The sequence below is a fragment of the Chenopodium quinoa genome, unplaced genomic scaffold (assembly GCF_001683475.1).
Source record: "Chenopodium quinoa cultivar QQ74 unplaced genomic scaffold, ASM168347v1, whole genome shotgun sequence".
NCBI classification, from domain to species: domain Eukaryota; kingdom Viridiplantae; phylum Streptophyta; class Magnoliopsida; order Caryophyllales; family Amaranthaceae; genus Chenopodium; species Chenopodium quinoa.
The window spans coordinates 2196854-2215846 of NW_018742770.1; the positions used below are offsets into that span (position 1 = coordinate 2196854).

Consider the following 18993-nt stretch of genomic DNA (forward strand, 5'->3'; position numbering starts at 1 on the left):
AACATCACCATCTTTCCCTACCATTGTCGACGTGTACCCCTTTTTTTTTTAATAAATTAATTCTTTTTTTTTTTCTGCTTTGTTTTCAGTGTTTACTGCATTACTCACCTACAAAAAAAAATAAAAAAATAAAATAAAATCTATTTTTGGGGGTCACCTTCTTATTTTTGTTCTTCAATTTTTGTAATTTTGTTTTTGGATAATCCAATAATTCAATATATAATTATCTCAAAATTAAATTGGATTTTAATTTTGAATATTATTGGCAATTGGATTGAATGGCGGCGAACCCGAAGCCGTTACAATCGCGGCCATATGAAGGGGAGGTTCCCGTTGACGGAGAATATTCCGGCGAATCGGACGGTGATGATTCAATGGAAGACGACGGAGTTGATGAAGATCAGACGGTGAGGATTAGGAGAGAGAATGGAAGGATGGGTCCCAGTAGTGGTAGTAGTAGTAGCAGGACTAGTGAACTGACCTTGTCTTTTGAAGGAGAGGTCTTTGTTTTCCCTGCTATTTCCCCTGAAAAGGTACTTGCACTTCTGATATTCTATTTTGGTTTGGTTTAATCTTTATGAAATTTGTGTATAAATTATGTAAATTTTACAATTTGATTATCTCGAGGAATTTTATGTTAAGTATGAACATGTTACTATGTGAATTTGATAACGAGGTGGTACAAAAGACGGGTCGTAAATTTGTTTTGTTTTAATAGGTGGAGCCGTGGAGTAAGTGTGTTCGGGGTTATTTTGTTGGCAAATTGATTTTGATATCGAGGTTGTACAAAAGACGGGTTGTAAATTTGTTTTTGTTTTTAACATTTTGTAGTAAGTATGTTCAGAGCTATCTTTTGGTGTAGCTTTTGTTGGCAAATTGTGTTTTTGAGTAGTGTTTAGCAAAAGCTACCACGATTAGCGTTAGAATAATTTGGAGTCGTGGAGGTAAATATTTATCTAAATTTAAGGGTTTTAAGACTAGTGGTGTGGAAGGCTTACCTCAAACAAGTATTTCGACGATTTTTCCTCTAATAGCTAAGTGTGATACTCAACTAGTAGAAGAGTTCACAACTACTGCGGTTAATAATTTTGCCAAACATGGTCATAGTTGAACATTGTAAATTTTGTACGAGAAAGACAAAGGGTATATTATGTTTTGAGTGGGAGGCAAGGGAATAGTATTACAATACTCTTTCTCTCTTTCATACGGCTGAAAAATATTGAGAATGCATCTAAAAATTGCAAAGAAAAGGTTAAGACATTGATTATGCCAATATTCTTTGTGATCAATTTTAATTGGTTGATGTGATTTACTATTGTTTGTTGTGATTTAGAAGGTTTATTTAGCACTTCATGTGTACTTCTCTCACATAATTTAAAAAGGTATCAATACAAATTCCAATATTTGAAGAGCAAACATCTCTGTCTGTTTTCTTGTTCTAATGCATAGGATAGAAAACTTTACCCTAGAAAAATTCTAAGTGTGATTAAATATTGCTAGGAATTCCCAATTGTAAACTTCTATTTGTACTTTTATGGTACAGTGGTTTGGTTTGTTTTATTAATTTTGTTCATGTGTGATTTTTGCAACTTACTCCATTTACTATCCGAAGATGTCAAGTTATATACTTGCATTAGTTGTATCATTGTATGTAGTGTTATTTTTTTTAAAGGAAACGTGTTAGATTTCGAAACGTGTATAAATGTGATATGCAGAGCTGAGTAGTGTTCTTAGATTTCAATGTTCTGTTTGCTATTGATCTCATGTATCAACATTATTGTTTGTTATGCCAAGTGTTTTTGATTCCTAATTCTTACTGATGTTCCTTGTATATGGTATGCTGTTTATAAAATACTTTTGATAGTAAGCTTGTGTGATACAGAAGCATTTCTTATTGGAGTTTCAAACTACAGGTCCAAGCAGTGCTCTTGCTCCTTGGAGAACGTGAGACTCATGCTGGAGTCCCAACAACTGATGAGTCTGCTTTTGGACAAGAAAATAGGGTAATACTTTTCAAAAATCAAAAGAATTTTTTTCTATAGACAATAGGTGATGCTGGAGAAGCTTGTGACAAGGATATATAATAAACTATTTCCTATGTAGATGTTTTGAGCTGATTTTGTAATGAATTTGTAGGTCACTGGAAGTCCTGTGAGGAAATCCATTATTTCTCACCGGATAGCTTCCTTGGTTAGGTTTCGGGAGAAAAGAAAAGAGAGGTGTTTTGATAACAAAATCAGGTATACTATACGAAAGGAGGTTGCTCAAAGGTGAGATTTCTCTTTTTCTTTTTCCAGTTTCATATTTCTATCAGTCAGTTTACGAAATTTTTATGTCTATGTGCTGCTGAATTCACTGTTGGTCTGCTGGAAATGCTATTTTATCTATGCTAAGGAGGTCGTAGACATGATGTAGAACTTGTACTCATTAGTTGTCACACCAAATGTTCACACACTTACAAAGATTTATCTGCTTGTTCTGTTGGCTCTGTGCACCACGGATTTAAATTGCAGCAGATGTTTAGATACGTGTGCCTGAGTCCAACCCATGAGGTCTGTAGCTATCTTTACTCATATATAACACCACACTCCACAAAGTACATGCAAGCACACTCTTTACTTGAACCAACAAGGCAGACAGACTGTAAAAGCTTTGAGGTGATTACTTTTGTCAACTCAAGGGATTGCTTTTTGACACCAGTGGTGCTTTATTTCTCTTTTCTATTTCTAGGATGCATCGGAAGAATGGCCAATTTGCATCTTTGAGAGAAGGTTCAGCATCTTCCAATTTGGAAGCTAAGAAGAACTTGGTGGTTGGCAGAACCCTGGGACAAGATACTGTGTGAGTTCTTGTTAATTTAATCCCCCCTCTTCCCATATGCACACCGTGCTGAAGAATAACTAGCTTATCTCCAAATTTATGTATTTTCCCTTTCTAATTTTCTCCATAATTTTCAGTTCAAACAAGTGTCAGCATTGTGGTATTAGTGAAAATGATACACCAGCAATGCGACGCGGACCATCTGGTCCAAGAACCTTGTGCAATGCTTGCGGACTGATGTGGGCCAACAAGGTGTGAAATCATAATATTGTTTTTAAAATGTTATAGAGTTAAGATTCTCGAGAGAGATAAAATGTTATAAAATTTGCATATATGCATTAGGCTTTGACTGATTAAAAATAATGTGCTGTAGGATAGAGGAACCCATTTGTGTAGGATCCTGTCTGTGTAAAATGGTCTATGTGTGTACGTTTCTCATACCAAGCTTTTTTTATAGTCAAGTATAAACAAGTCTTAAATTTTGCTGAATGATATAAAATGTAAGTTCATAAGACAATGAAGGTTATGGAAGTTAGACAGGACGCCAGGACCACAGGATGCAGCTAGATACATAGATGAATATGGGGCAAAATTGCTGTAGTTTGCTAAAATCTGCTTCACCTATGCACTTGCGTTGAGGTTTTGAGCTATAGAGATTGACCTTGCAAGTTTACTGCACAACTTTTTCTCTACTAGGGTTATGATCTAGTTTTTGCTGTTCCTGGTCAGACGATCTGTATATTTGGTATGACATAATCTCTTCACGTTAAAGATTGACTGGTACATGAGACTTTATCTGAGAACTTCGATATATTAGCAAGTAGATGTCAAATGAGGACAGTTTCTCTAACACCCCCTTCATTGTTTTAGTTGTTTCACTATGCGGACCTTTCACAAAATAACTATCTTTTATTGATTCTTGTGAACAATAAGGGGGCACTCCTTAAAATATGATCATATAGAGGCTCTGCATGAACATTGTCTGGAGTTATGCTGTATAAATCTATGTTAACTTTTTCTCAGGACTCATGTCTTACCTGTGCTTTTGCTAAATACTGAAAGATGCACTTGTGATTTTACCGTAGTCTTGTACATTGTTATTGTAGTGTGGGTTCCTCGCTCATTTAGTTGCTAATATGTGTAGGGAACACTCAGAAATTTAAGTAAAGGAAGAAGAAGTTTCTTACTTGATCAGGCTGAACCTGTAAGTATCTTTAAGCTATTTTGCATTTCAAACTAACTAGTAGAAAGTTAGTAACTACTAACCACCCAGCACATGTTTTTTTTTTTCCTCGGGATAGCTGAGCTTGAGTGTTGTATGGGATATTTTTAAGCTCTTGCTTTGCTGGTACACTAAAGTTTTGATATTATACCAGAATAATTGTGGTGGACATAATTAGAGATCTCACTTTTATCTCTTAAAGTAGTAGTAACTCGTTGCTCAGTAGCCTTTATGAATTCAGCTAAACTCATGTGTAACTCATTAGAGCTGAAACTATTTTTATCAAGGTGAAAAGAACATGGTCTAAATTATTCCAATTTAATCGCAGGGAACCCCAGTTGATAGTAAACCTTCCATTGTTGAAGAAAATTCACTTGCCAACCCGTGTAAGCTTGTATGTTCTCCGTGTGTCACTTGTACAAGGTTGGTAGTGGTTCTGTTCCTTATGTCACTGATTTTTACATGCAGAGAACCCCAAAGGGTAATTCCAGTGCTGTAACTATAGCCTATGTCAATTCGTTTGCCAAACCCCATAAGGAGGTAATTGATATTTGTGCATGCTTACTGCTTTTGTATCTGTCCAATTTGCCTCAATTGGCTCAATACTTTTACATACAGTATTATTGCTTGGTTGCTTGAATTCCCTCAACTTGGATGCGATAAATTACTTTTGGACATTACATTGATTTATAACTTGGCATCATCCAGAATTCTCATAGGATAGCAGATGCAACTAGCATGCTAACAGAGATAGCCGCAGATTCATCTGGCAACTTTGACAAAGAAGTATAGTATCATTTAATATCCTTCTAGTTCAAGTGGTTGTGGATTTAACTTGGCTTACTTGACTAGTTTTCACTTAGTGATTATTGCTCAATTTCAAAGTGAACGTTTGCAGGATACTATGGCTGAGCTTGATGATAGTTCTGAGACAGACGTGGATATTCCTACCAACAGTGATTAGTAGGTATTCATCAAGTACCTGTATTACAGTTGGTTGTCGTAACTGATGCTGATAATTGATCATAATTATCTTGTCTTTTTTAAAATAGCTGATTTGTGAATTTTGATTGTAATATGTCCTTGACAGATACAGAGTGTAATTGCCTCACAAAAGAGACTGAACTTGAAGTGAAATCTCAAGAACATGCACTGATGCTGATTACAGTGTCAATCGATAAGACTTGACGTTAATGCTGGTTAGCATCAGATTATTGGAGTGATTGCTGCTATTCATTTAGACTTATGTCCTCACGAGCGAGGAGTCACTTGTCTTGATATGGCTCAAGATGTTGCTTGTGTGTGATGTACTGAGTCTCAACAGATGGGAATTCACCATGAGGTGAATGTAATCTTGTAATGTTGAAGACAATGTTTGTGTGATGATAAAATCAGTCACCGAGGTTATATTGTTCTCGTGATTGTGGCAATACTGATCTTTGATGATTCACGGTTAAATTTCTGTGTGTGTGCAAGAGAGAGCATGAAAAGTTTCATCGTCATTTCTCCACATTCTCGCAAAACCAACAAAATAAAGCATAATTATTTTTAGGTCTTTGTTGAGCCTCTAAGAACACGGTGTAAAGAGTCTAGACCTTTTGTTTATTCAATGCAAGTCTTGAATATTTTTTCGTAAAATTTTACCAACAAAACTAGTTGACAATCATTAAAAATAAAAAAATACTCCCTTTGCTTCTAAATAAGTGCATCACTAAATTTTGACCTTTTTTCTTCAAACAAATATTGACGTATTTACCTACTGATATAAAAACCAAAATTTTTTGAATTTGTTACCATATACATTTTCATAATATCAATTTTTTATAAGTTAAACTTATACAAAGTACACAAAATTAAAATATTAAAGGTTAAATATCGTCCTTTATTATGTGCTCAGGAGTAAGAAGTAAGTTTAGCATCCCAACGTAATATTCAAAAACAATATGGTATTACTCCGGACTACTAATTGACACAGGGTTTTTGAATTTGAATTTCTACTAGAATCTATGTAGTCTTGAAAACCAACCAAAACTAAATGCCTCAACCACTCTATTCAAAGGGGAAGAAGGATGAAGCCAACATTGATCTCGCCGAGAAATGAATATGTTTTTTTTGAAGAATGTTAGTTCTTCTGTTCTTCATGACAATGAACAATCTCAATAAGTCATCTGAAACTAAATGCCACAGGCAAATCACAAGGGAAGAGGGGTTTCACTTTTAACATTGTACTCATTGAGAACTAAATCATATTCCCTTTAATGATTCACTTTACATAGCACTATAGCAGTAATTCCAGTAAAATTAACTGGAGATACCAAGTATAAATCTAAGGAAAAGGTGGAGCAAAATTTTGTTTCTATACAATCTCATCTCTCTTTTCCTCAATTTGACGAGTATTTAGTCTTTTTTGTAAAATTTACAGGAGAACGGGTGACTTCAAAAATGTACCTACAAAATCACAGTGTCATTCATGGCTTGGAAGCTGCTGAACCCAGAGTGTTGAACAGCATATTTAAGTGCTCTGTGAGACACTCTCAGTGTAGGGAGAGAAAGTTTCAAGTTACTCCAGATATGTGTCTCGAGCTGGCATTCTGGCAATGAATTCATCTAAATCGTATATTAGACCCAGCTACATGTGTTAATCTGAATGCACTGAAGTTTTTCCACATAATCAATAGTGGCATCAGAAGAAGCTGTTCAATCAGGCTCTCAAAGAATTTCACTCTCATAAAAGTATCTTCAATCTGACTCTTTTAACAGGTTTCTGTCTAACCTTAATGTGGTTGTTTTTCGTAGTCACGAAAATCTTCATAAGGCGAGGATTCACTTGAAGAATCACTTTCATATATTGTGGTTTCCTTTGGAGATGAAGGAAGTGAATCTTTTTGTTGAATAGGACCTGGTAGAAAACAGTTATCAGTACAACAATATATATACAGCAAAATGATATTCCTCAGTTAATTTCAGAAAGACCATGAACATGGTCTAAAGGCCTAATAGGGTAATACTATCGTTATCATATCTGTAAGTTCTCACTTAAGTTAAAGTCACTGTCAGTCCGTCACTATTGTAACAGTGATAGGAAGAAGACTAGAATGTCCTAAAAAGCTGCTTTTTGCATTGTTACAGCCAACCTCTCGATATAGTACTCTTGATTCTACTTCCATTCATCAAAGCTCGATAATTTTGACTATGTATAAAATTAGAATTTAAATACACATTTGTTGAATTTATACTACAAATCAAAGAGATACTTTCCAAAAAAAAAAAAAAAAACTTTTAAGTTTTAGTGATACACAGAAAAAATCTCAAATGCTCAAAATCAAGTAGACTATTAGTTTGAAATAAGCCTCAAGCATATTAGTATAACAATTGTTCCCTCTGTATTTAAATATATGAAACGTTTTCCGGCCGTGTTTAAATAAATGAAACGTTACAACTTTTCTCTATTTTTTAATAATATTTTACCAACTAATGGTCCCCACAAAACCACTAACCTCTCTTCTCTCTCCTCAAACTAACACCCCGCTACATATTTTAATAAATTCAACCACCTTACACTCTGTGAAAGTCAAAAATGTTTTATTTATTTAAACACGGAGGGAGTATTCAAGTATGAGGGTGCACAGGCTATTAGAGAGATTAGGAGTGGACCAACCTTTTCTAGAGCGGAATTTCTTAGTATGTCGCCTAATCAGCTTCTTAGCTTTTGTTATTGTTAGTTGCCTTGCAAAAGGTGAGAACTCCACATCACTTTCACTCCATTCCCCATTATATTCATTATCTGCATCACCCCTCATGGTGCGTAGCACAAACTTTTTGGCTTTCCGACGCTGAGTATTAAATAGGCCCTTTATAGAAGTAACAAAACCATCACCTGCTCCATCTACAGGAAGCTTAGGAAAGGCCACTGGGAACTGCTCAGATTTACCAGCCTGACCACCATCACTGTCACTGAGGTTAAGATCATCAGGGATGCCAGGTCCTGTAATCTCCCTGTGGCTTTGTGCTTTGTCTTTGAACTTTTTTCCCTGCAAATTGAAAATGGATAATAATTAACTGTGCCTAAGACAAATTCCAATTATTTACGGTCAGTAGGTCAAACATTTAAAAAAAAATCACCTAAAACATATTTCCTCTGTTTAGCAATAGTTTTCACCATTTTGACTTTCACATTTGCCAACACAACTTTGACCATAAATATTTTAGCTGTCGATTAGCGAGCATTTTTTTTTATATAAAGTTGGTGAAAATATATACTTCGCATTTAAATATACATTTAGATCAATCCATTAACTTTTTAAATTATAATATATTTTTTTATAGGTTAGTAAAAAGACAGGGTCAAAGTTAAACAATTTAATGGTGAACGAAGGTAGTATTCAAGGGCTGCTCAAGTAGAAAGATTGGGTTGTGCATTTAAGCCCACTAAACATAGAGTAGGCAAAGATTAGTTTCAGATTCATCCACATCAATCACATCAGGACCCTTATGATTAAGGGTAAAACTTTTAGAGTCCAGTATAATTACGAAGAGAATAATAAATAAGACGTGGAGAATAACAAAGCGAATTTATAAGAACCAAGAAATGGACAACAGGTATATAGATATAATGTTACCTGCATTCCAGTCACTGACTTCAAAACTCCCCAAATTATATGTTTCTTTACTCTTGAAAAGAGTCTCCTCCAAGTTCCGGTAAATTCAACACGGTGAAATTGGTCCATGAGTAATCTCAAATCACTCACAGCAAATCTTGATCCCTCATAAGTGACCAGTAGCTCGACCTACAAATTTAAAATTATGATGCGTCATTTTTCAGGAGATGCATACATTCTTTAAGAAGTATCACAATCAAACAAAACTTACTGACCTGACTTATCTTGATATTGTGAAATTCCATCATTTTTCGAGGCCTTGATCTTTTATCATCATTAGACTTCCCTACCTTCTTTTCTTCATGAGATGCACGACCCAATTTGATCTGTTTGGGGTCTTTTGCTTTACCTTTAGAAGAGTCATCTTGTTGTTCGCTTGATGGCAGAGGCCCACTTTTGGAGTTAGATGTGCTTGAAGAATGAAGTTGTAATACAAGTTCATCAGCAATTGATTCTGCAATATTTTCTTCCCATGTTTTGTCAAATGAAGATGTTCTCCGCAGCTCTGACGCTGTACCAGTATTTGATTTGTTGTGTTTTGATGCCTGTTGAAAAACCCAAGATATCTTTGATTAACTTGTCATATGTTAAAATACTTGTGAATTTTTTACAAAATTAACTTCACAAATGCCAGAAAATTAAAAAAATAATAAATTTTTTTTATTTTTTTAAAAAAAAACTCTTCATGGGCAGTGGGCATCAGAACCCAATAACTAGAGCTCACCAGGGAGGTGTCAGTATGAGTGCTTCCAGATGTTGAGGGCACTCCAGAGGCACTTGTCCTAGAGGAACCTTCAGAGTCCTTAGATCCAGAACCTTCCTGTGGGAAAGAACCCTTTTTCACTCGTTTTAAACCAGCAGTAGTTGAAACCTTCCAAACCTCCTGCATGGCAAAATATGACAAGTCACAATCAGAACAATCTCAACAATATCCTGATAACGTGATGATTTAAATCCTTATCCTCCTGTTTGCACAGAGTGACACTGACACCAATTCTAGTCTTATACAATTTTTTTTTTGGGTCAGGTGTTTGGCAGGGGATGTTTAGGTCTTCATTAGCATTGGAGCATTGATGTTTATAGGAGTAAAGGACCACAAGAGTTGTAGACTAACCTGCCGCCTCTGAGAATCTTGCTCTTCTTCAGGAAAAAGATACTCCCACATCATTCTGTACATTGTCTCTGTCAAATGGATTTTTAGGGGATAAATCTCTACCTACAGTACATCGAACAAGTAAGATCTGTTAGCGCCTTTAGCGACATACATTGTGCAGCCAAATTAAAGAATTTCAATTGGTAGAGGAAAGTAGCTCTCTAAAGATTAGCAAAACTATATCAGGGGAAGAAAAGGAAAACAAAAAAAGGAGACTCAAGCCAATCAGGTAAACCAAGCTTCTACAGGATTCAAAGATTGATATTACCACACTTTCTGAGGTGCACTACTCGGACTCTTCATTTCACCTCACGTACCAATGTCGGACACTTGATACTCGGACATGGGTGGGATACTTGGACACTTCATTTTAGTTCAAAATCATGGAAAATTTTCACAAAATAACTACAAAATAGCTAGGTCGGATACTTGGACACGTATCCGTGTCGCACATGGGCACCCGAGTCCAAGTAACATTGTGCACTAAACCCATTCACAGACTTGAGCATAAAGGTGCTGTAAAATTAGTCTTTATCTAGTGTCCAGAAACGTAAAAATTTATCACCTATATTTACGAATATTATTTAAAATTGTTTCCTCAGATCAGCCAAGATGATGAAATCAACTGGGATTTATTTTGGACAAATTATGTAAGCAAACTTGAAAGAAGAAAAGAAAATGCAGAGCAATAAACAGTATAGTTGTATTATTGATGCTATTAACATCCCCAATTTGAGAAATACAGCCCAGACGTGAGATTGGCTGGTTACTCTTACAAAAAGGAAAAGAAAGATGATAGTTTCTGGATGCTCCTCTCTGGCATGCCTCCCTTATTTATACTATAATCCTTAAGACCTTATGTCATATTATAATCCTGTTCATGTTGTAAACCTTTTCTTGTTCAATTGCCAGCTACATAAGTGACCGTTTGGTTCGCAAAGTGAAATGAGTTTTTAAATCAGGAATGAACTAAAGGTGCTATGTGGTTGAAACTTGATACTTAATACCATGTGTTTGGTTTTGTTTAGGAATAAACATATTTCTTTTAATTGATACCAAAAGGTATGGTATGAACCATACCCACCACCTTCGTGTTTCTAAACCCCATGCCTTATGGGTTTGAGGTATGTGTTTGAAATTTGAAATTTCCTTAAACAAACACAAGGTATGGGTTTTACCCATTCTAAACCCATACCTCATATCTAAATTACTTGAACCAAACGCACCCCCCCCCCAACAAGTGTGCTACATTCCTAGTAGGGTAGTAGTTATATACTTATATGTTCAATTTTTTAATAAAACACAGTTAATAGTTTTCTTATAACACATATCCATTCCAAGGCAATTAAAGAAGTGCAATTAAGACCTAGGTTCAAAATTGACAAGCAATCAAGCGAGGCTGTGTAATATAAGAGTTATTTCCAAAGAACTTTTGTTTCCTTATGTAATATAAGTAGGTTCCTTTCTGCGTCAAAAACTGTGGCAATAATGTGTATTAGCTAAGGTAAATTTTAATTGATACCAAAAGGTATGGTATGAACCATACCCACCACCTTCGTGTTTCTAAACCCCATGCCTTATGGGTTTGAGGTATGTGTTTGAAATTTGAAATTTCCTTAAACAAACACAAGGTATGGGTTTTACCCATTCTAAACCCATACCTCATATCTAAATTACTTGAACCAAACGCACCCCCCCCCCCAACAAGTGTGCTACATTCCTAGTAGGGTAGTAGTTATATACTTATATGTTCAATTTTTTAATAAAACACAGTTAATAGTTTTCTTATAACACATATCCATTCCAAGGCAATTAAAGAAGTGCAATTAAGACCTAGGTTCAAAATTGACAAGCAATCAAGCGAGGCTGTGTAATATAAGAGTTATTTCCAAAGAACTTTTGTTTCCTTATGTAATATAAGTAGGTTCCTTTCTGCGTCAAAAACTGTGGCAATAATGTGTATTAGCTAAGGTAAATTTTATAATACATAAGACTGATAGACATGCCACTGGTGCAGTTTTCATGCAGTGTTTACATGTAAGCAACACCATATATATATATATATATATATATATATATATATATATATATATATATATATAATCATCTCTGTCAAAACCTAAAACCTATCAACAGAAGAGGATATACATTTTACGTACCTGGAAAAGTTCAAGTGAAGAGTTTCCATCCTTGGGAGGCCCTTGTTTAGCATCTACTCGAAGCATAACTTTTCTGCAGAACAAATTCAACGGTTCACAATTATGCACATGTAAATATAAAAGGAACTAGTGAAGAGGAAATAAAAATTAGCAGAGATATCTTTTGAAAGACGAAGGTAAAATATGGAGGCAAACCCACATGAATACGGAGTATCACAACCATTAAATAACAAAAATGTCAAGAGGCAGAGCAGAAATTATGTAAGAATAAATATACAAGTTCCTAAGAAGGTGCTTACCTTCCCCACTCAGGAGGAGGATTCCAAGCTGATAAAAGCATGTCAGATTTTGCATTTGGCAAGCAGTTTCTCACAACCAGATACTTTGTCGTAAATCTAGCCACACCAACATCTTTGTAGTCCCTGTCAAAGTCATAAATCTGCAAGCAAAAGTAAGAAAGTCAGCGAAAAGCTTTCAATGACATGAACGCCTCAACATGTGCAATGTACTACTTCCACCCAGATGCATGGAAAAGCATGCCTGGCGACTAGGGCGGTCAAATTTTCAACAGTGATGTGGAAGTCCCAAATGCTGCTTTTTTAAGATTTCAACAAAGTAAAAAGAAAGGAATAAAATAGATTATATAAAACTAGATTAAAGATTGATATAATAAAGGGCAACATTTGAAGGTAAACTATTAAATTTAAATCAGGTTGTTTGGACTAACACCACTTGCCAATCTCTCCTCATCATATAAATAAAACTCTATTGCACTCCCACCCTCCCCTCTATTCTCTTTTACACTTTCCTAATAAATAGAACTCTATTGCACTCCCACCCTCCCCTCTATTCTCTTTTACACTTTCCTCTTCCTTTTTCCTCTTCAATACCCATCACTGCACTCTATTATTTCCTTTTGCTTTACATGACATTGATATGAGAAAATTTGGAGATATACCGGGGAAACATAAAAAGGTAGTTTCTTTCTTACTATAAAAAAAGTTAATACTCACCATTTCGTTAATCTCAGCTTCAGCAAACTCTTTACCGTCGACAAGCATGCTCCAAACTACTTTGTTAATTTGCACAGAGATGCGCATGGCATAAGAGGGACTTTTATTCTTCTCTTTTTCCATCAATCTTAATTCAGCAGCTTTATGCAAGGTAATCCTTAATGATGCTGATGCCTCTTTTCTTAGCTTACGCACATTCCCAAGCTCATTCTTCAGCCTTTGAACCTAGCCAGAGAAAAGATATAATGAAAAAGAATTTAAGTTCATTAAAGGAACATTCAGCATATCTTCCAGGATTACATTCTACCATATATTAGAATGGCTCAGAAGGACAAATGAAGAGGTAGACTCAATTCTCCAGATACTATATAATCCAAGGAAATGTGCCAACATGACTATTTTGATTTTATATTTCTTTAAAAAAAAAAAAGACTATTCAAAATCGCTATTCCACCTTTTTACATTTTCCATTCTTTTTTTTTGGTGGGGGGAAAGGAAGGGCAATGAAGGCATTAACTAAATTACACATCTTATTTATACCAAAAGCCTCAGTTCAGAAGAAACTGTTCAGTTTATATTTGTCTATTTTGCAGATAAAGTCATATATGCCAAAGCAAGAATCTTTATGCCAACCAAACAATTCCTAAATCAAGAAAATGAACCATGAACCATACTTTTTTTTTCTTCTTTTTTTTTAATAGAACAAGTCCTGGTAATATGTTATAAGCCTATAACACAAAGTGTCACATATCATTCACACACCCTAAGAGTGTTGTCCAAGATGAAGGTTTAATGAAAAATCTAAACCTACCACCCAGGCAAGCACCAATCTAACAACAAAATCAAGGCAGTCAACTTAATGAAAATTTTTCTACACTCCATTTCAAAGGCCACTTCTTTCCATTTTCTCCCATCCATACAACACTACCAGGCTGAATAATGACAACATCAATGTTTTGTTTCAGGTGCGGAAGACTTATACTGGAAATGGCATGACAACCATAAAAAATATAGGTGAATAGAAAAGTCCAGTAGACATCTTGTCCATCAGATTCACACATCCAGAATTGAGCTCATGACATGGAAACAAGATAGCGTACAAAATGAGAGAGGAAAAACTTAATTTTTCCACAAGACACAAATAAATTCAACAGAAAGATAAATTCAGGCCGTTAATAGATTGATTAACTGAACACTTCAACCTAGAATTTTATCAAAGAAAAAGATTTTTGCATCCTAGAACCATATTGGTCTCGATTTTGATATAATTGGTAACAGGTAGCATCAATAATCTATAAATACCAAAATAAAATATTTATACTACATACAATTTATTTTTAAAGGCATCTTAACCACCTTTCCACCTATTAGGAATTCATTAAATTCAGTTGATGATGCAAATTGACATTAATAGTGTATTTATAGTATATGATAACCAATTATCTAACAGTTATATTATTAAGTACTCCCTACATCCCACATTAGATCACATACTTGTCATGATGGCTGTCCCAGTTACTTGGCATACTTACTGTATCAAGTAAATTTTCTCTTACTTTTGCCATCTCAACCCCACATTTTTTCTTACCTTTTCTTTCTCCAACTCCACAATTTCTTACTTTTTGTCTGTCTATTTTCCATTCTTTATCTCTCTTTCAAATTCAACTGCACAATTTGATAAAGGATGGAGGAGTAACATTAAATGTTACATCACTACAGTCTACAGTCATATTACTTATGCTTTGAAACAAAACTCTTTAGCTAAAATGCCTGCATTTCAAAAATTGAATAGTAGGTGGGGAAGGAATCAAATATTGCACGACGATAAGTAGCAGAACATATAGGCAGCATCAGTAAATAACGCAAAATTGTAATATAGTATTTGTAACGCACCAATGTGGATCTTCCACCAGATATCATCCACAACTCGCCTTCTTTCTCAGGAATTTGGTCTACAGAAGCATCATTACCAAGTGATAATTTCATGATATCATCGAGAAGCATCTTTTGCTCGCGCTCTTTATGTTCCAGCTTGATTCTAGCAAGTTCTACTTCTTCAACTCCATCAGGGACCACTTCATCTGCCTCTTCTTCAACATCATCGTCGTCTTCTGAAGGATAAGTTAGACTACTTTTCCTAGGTCTGTATCAGAGAAAATCTTAGCTAGTTTTAGTTACAAAAGACATATAAGATTAAAAATACACTGGTAATTTTTTACATCCACATCATAGTCATCTTCTGAAGTACTATTTATAAACAAGAGTTTCTATCTGAGGAAAACAAAATAAAAAAGCAATAATCCTCAAACACATCTATCTAAACAAAGAAACAACAAACAAGATTAAAAGTAGTTTCTTGCGACCAGTAGATCTGTAATCTGAACCCAGATAAACTAATATCCAATGCTAGTAATGGTGATTATACTAACCCTAAATTAAGTCTACACAGCAATTTTAAACCCACATGTTCTCAAAGTTGTTCTTTATACATAATCCATTAAAAGATTGCAGCGAACATGACTTCAACAAGGACACTCATGATTTAGGTTTAGCCAAGTCAAATATGGAACATCAAAGTTCAAATGAAAGGTGGTTTTGGCAATTGGCGAGTGGTCACTGGAATTTGATGTATCTAGTGGCAACTGGCAACCCGTGAATGGCCACTAAGGCCCTTATTCAATACAACTTAAAATAGTAATATTAAGTAAAAATAATTTCAATTCTGTAAAAATATGTTCTATTCCGTAAAAACAATTCCGTTTCAGTAAAAAGTGCAGTCCAGTAAAATTCAGTAACTATAAAGAAGATATAATATAGAAAATCAGTAAAATTAATTTCAGATCAGCAAATAATTTCAGAAAAAATAATTTATCAGTTCAGTAAAAATAATTTCAATTCAGCGAAAATAAGGTGAAGTGAACGAGGCCTAAGAAATACTTCCTCCGTTTTTTTTTTTTTTTTTTTTTTTTGGCATCACTTTGGATTGCACAAAGTTTTAGGACAGTAATATAATATTATGAGTGGGTGAATAAATTATTATAGTAAAAGTAAGATGGAGACCATGAAAGAGAAAGTATGTGAGAGAGGGTAGATATTTTTATTAAATAGTGGGACCATGGAAGAGAGAGATGATAAAATAAGTTGAGTGGGGTTTAAAGTAAGAGGGAGAAATGATAAAATATAGTATAAAGTTACCAAAAATAGATGTGATGCATTTAAAAAAACACCCCAATAAGGAAAGTGATGCAAATAAAAAAAACGGAGGGAGTAATCTTTCTTGCAGGTTATTCCTATGATAGTGTCACTACATTACTTTTCACTATAATTTGGAAGGGAGTGAAAAATTATGTTCATTTCCATTTCCTACAAATATTCTAGCGTACTTTAATTTCTAGATGAGAAAGGAGAAGACAAACAACAGACATGTATAATATTCTTGGTCTTTAGGAGTATAGCAACATTTAGAGTTTTACACTTTCAATGCACAACTATAATCCTTAATATCCTTAATTATCTATAATCAAAACTATGAAATTTCGATAATTATCCTTAATTTTCTATAAATCAAAATTATGAAATTTTGATAATTTAAAAACATAAATCAAGATGAATCTAACAAGACCCACATGATTATGTTTTTCCTTATATGCATATCATAATAAATGGTCAAAGTGGAATCTATGATTGGTATATAGTTAATGTTGCAATATTAATGGAGCAAAGGGAGTATTAAGGGGAAACTTGATTTTCAAGAGGAAAGGCAAAAGGGGAAAGGAAAAGAAAGAGTCCCAAATGTTTGATGTTATTTGCATAAATACAACAAAGGAAAGAAAAGAAAATTACCGCCACCAATCCACCATCCCTTCCTTCTAAAGAAATCGCCACCATCAACTACAACATGGAAAAATGCTAAAACCATAACCATCCCATACTCTTGGGTCTAACCAAAAAGGGAGTGGGTAGCTTTTCGCAAGTGGTGTGGCTTTTGTGGGCGGTGGGTAAGTTTTCGGTAATAATCTGATGGATGGATGGGGTTTTCATATATGTTGGTTATAGATGGTGGTTCGGTGGGTTTTGTGGTGGCCAACAGGCACGAGGTTGGGGGTGGAGGGATCAAACGTCGGGTAATTGGTTCGAGATTAACGTGAGTGGGTGTCGTGGTCAACAGTGGTTCGTGGTGGTGGTCAACAGTAGATAAGAGAAAAGGTAAGCGATTACTTAGGAGGTGGGGAATACGTGTAGAGGACTTTGGGGAGAAGAAGAGGGAAGAGGGAATGACAAAATATGCCTAACAAACAACAACTAAGGCAGTGAGTCTCATTAATTCTTGTATTCATTCCTTTATACCCCAAAGCAAAATATAATCTTATCCGCCCAAGTAGTTGCCCATGTTCAAAAATACATATAAGTGGACTATGCCCACATCTAAGCACTATATTCCCTAGTTAACCATTGGGGACAATTAAATCTTATATACTTCCATATAAAAGCAAGATCGGTATAATTTTTACAAACCTAGGACTTCCAACAAGCTCTTCTGCTCTTCCTTTACACAACATTTCCGCAGCAAAAAGAAACCAACTAAAATTACTTTCATTTCTCCTCAACCACAGAATTTTTGCCATTAACTTACACATCTCACTTAACTATCATTTGCTTCCTCCTTGTTGCAAAGTTATGGGTCAGATGCCTTTTGAAAAAAGGACCTACTTAAAACAGCCTCTTAGGTGTTGCAGGGTAAGGCTAATAACAATTGGTAGCTATAAATCTCCCTTTCTACTCTTCCTTAGCCGCTAGGGAACCCCTTGTAATGGAGTAACTCTATGATACGCTCTAAATAGCATCATAAATTAAGAATATTGGATGCAAGGTCCCAATGTTGACCGACAAAGTGGCAAGAGCATGGATAAGCACCAAGCCACCAACCATATAAAGCACAAGATAATTTTTTCACATTTTACAAAAGAGAAACTTTGTATTACGTAGTATTTAGTGAAGTAAGAGAATAATGCCCGTTAGACCATTATTGGTCTGAATATTAACTTTCAAGCAACAAGTAGGAAGAAGTTTCATACTTGGGAGGTCTTGCGAAGAGAAGATTGGTTAGCACGTCTAACATGACTTGAAACTGCCGAGAAGTCATTGTTGCCTTAATGTTATGTGAATTGAAAATCAGCTCTTTCAGGGGCTTCACCTGCAGTAAAATATCGGAAAGAATGTAAAGCAATCACTTCCAGGAAATGGAAGCTGAAATCACATTGTGACTTCAATGTTTTGAAATACATAATTATACTTTTCATCCACATAAAGTCTGTACCTTCAATTCAGGAGTCCCACCTTTATGCCTAGTATAACGGAAATACATGTCACATGGCATAAATACTCTTTCCAATAAAGCACCAGTACGTTTCACTTTAGGAGAGCTTCTGCGGATTTTTGGAAGCCACTGAAGCCCTGCCCCTGGATCAACATCTGTTGGGGCAACATGAGCTTGTACATGCTCCAACATTGCAGATAACTCCATACGTTTCCAAGTCATTTCAGGTGCAGATTCAGGGATTTTTGAGCTTTCTGAACCAAGTGCTTGTTCAATTAACTCATATCCAACTTGAAGGACAGAATGGAATGAACGTGCTAAGACACGACCACTTACAGCAGCAAGCAGAAATCTACCCTGTCAAAACATAAGGAAAAATATCAAAAGACAATAACAATCCTACTTCCAATTTTCTTACTTACTCCAAAAAAAGAATATGTAAACAATAGAACTTAAATCATGTAAGGTACATTCTTTAAGTCCCTGTGAAAAAGTTTTTTTTAAAAAAAAAAAAAAAAAAAAAAAAAAAAAAAAAAAAAAAGGGTAGCACACCCACAGGTACATTCTTTAAAATTAGCAGTAAAATGTAACACAACCGAAGGAAGAGATAAACAAGAAAATCTGGCTCAGAAAGGCCTTACATGCAAAGGG

The 18993-nt window shown here is 35.0% G+C and overlaps 2 protein-coding genes across 3 annotated transcripts in view; one reads left to right on the forward strand and one right to left on the reverse strand.

The window, feature by feature from the left end:
• Positions 1-5544, forward strand: LOC110724654 (GATA transcription factor 24-like). 2 transcript variants are annotated; one of them, XM_021904088.1, is made up of 11 exons: positions 1-533; positions 1914-2003; positions 2137-2270; positions 2731-2841; positions 2958-3072; positions 3965-4024; positions 4371-4436; positions 4511-4582; positions 4751-4828; positions 4941-5009; positions 5133-5544. In XM_021904088.1, exons 1-10 carry the CDS (start codon positions 279-281, stop codon positions 5004-5006), a joined length of 1047 nt encoding a protein of 348 aa, XP_021759780.1. In that variant the 5' UTR covers positions 1-278; the 3' UTR covers positions 5007-5009; positions 5133-5544. The 2 variants fall into 2 exon arrangements, with proteins under 2 accessions (XP_021759780.1, XP_021759781.1); XM_021904089.1 differs by lacking the exon at positions 4751-4828.
• Positions 5545-6251: 707 nt separating this feature from the next.
• LOC110724655 (protein SABRE-like) overlaps positions 6252-18993 on the reverse strand; it is a 30274-nt gene continuing 17532 nt past the window's right edge. Inside the window, exons 12-23 of the mRNA XM_021904090.1 lie at positions 18343-18699; positions 18101-18219; positions 14919-15168; positions 13026-13250; positions 12312-12451; positions 12013-12085; positions 9815-9916; positions 9425-9583; positions 8916-9245; positions 8662-8829; positions 7701-8073; positions 6252-6941 (exon numbers count right to left, since the gene is read on the reverse strand). Of these exons, the coding sequence (XP_021759782.1) occupies positions 6817-6941; positions 7701-8073; positions 8662-8829; positions 8916-9245; positions 9425-9583; positions 9815-9916; positions 12013-12085; positions 12312-12451; positions 13026-13250; positions 14919-15168; positions 18101-18219; positions 18343-18699 (2421 nt within the window). The 3' untranslated portion in view covers positions 6252-6816. The remainder of the gene's footprint in view (positions 6942-7700; positions 8074-8661; positions 8830-8915; positions 9246-9424; positions 9584-9814; positions 9917-12012; positions 12086-12311; positions 12452-13025; positions 13251-14918; positions 15169-18100; positions 18220-18342; positions 18700-18993) is intronic.

Excerpts from the sequence above, each read along its gene's own strand:
- LOC110724654 (XM_021904088.1), top strand. The coding sequence starts at position 279 with ATGGCGGCGAACCCGAAGCCGTTACAATCGCGGCCATATGAAGGGGAG. Across the intron at positions 4,437-4,510 it reads TTGCCAACCCGTGTAAGCTT|AGAACCCCAAAGGGTAATTC; the intron begins GTATGTTCTCCG and ends TTTTACATGCAG. Across the intron at positions 4,829-4,940 it reads CTGGCAACTTTGACAAAGAA|GATACTATGGCTGAGCTTGA; the intron begins GTATAGTATCAT and ends GAACGTTTGCAG.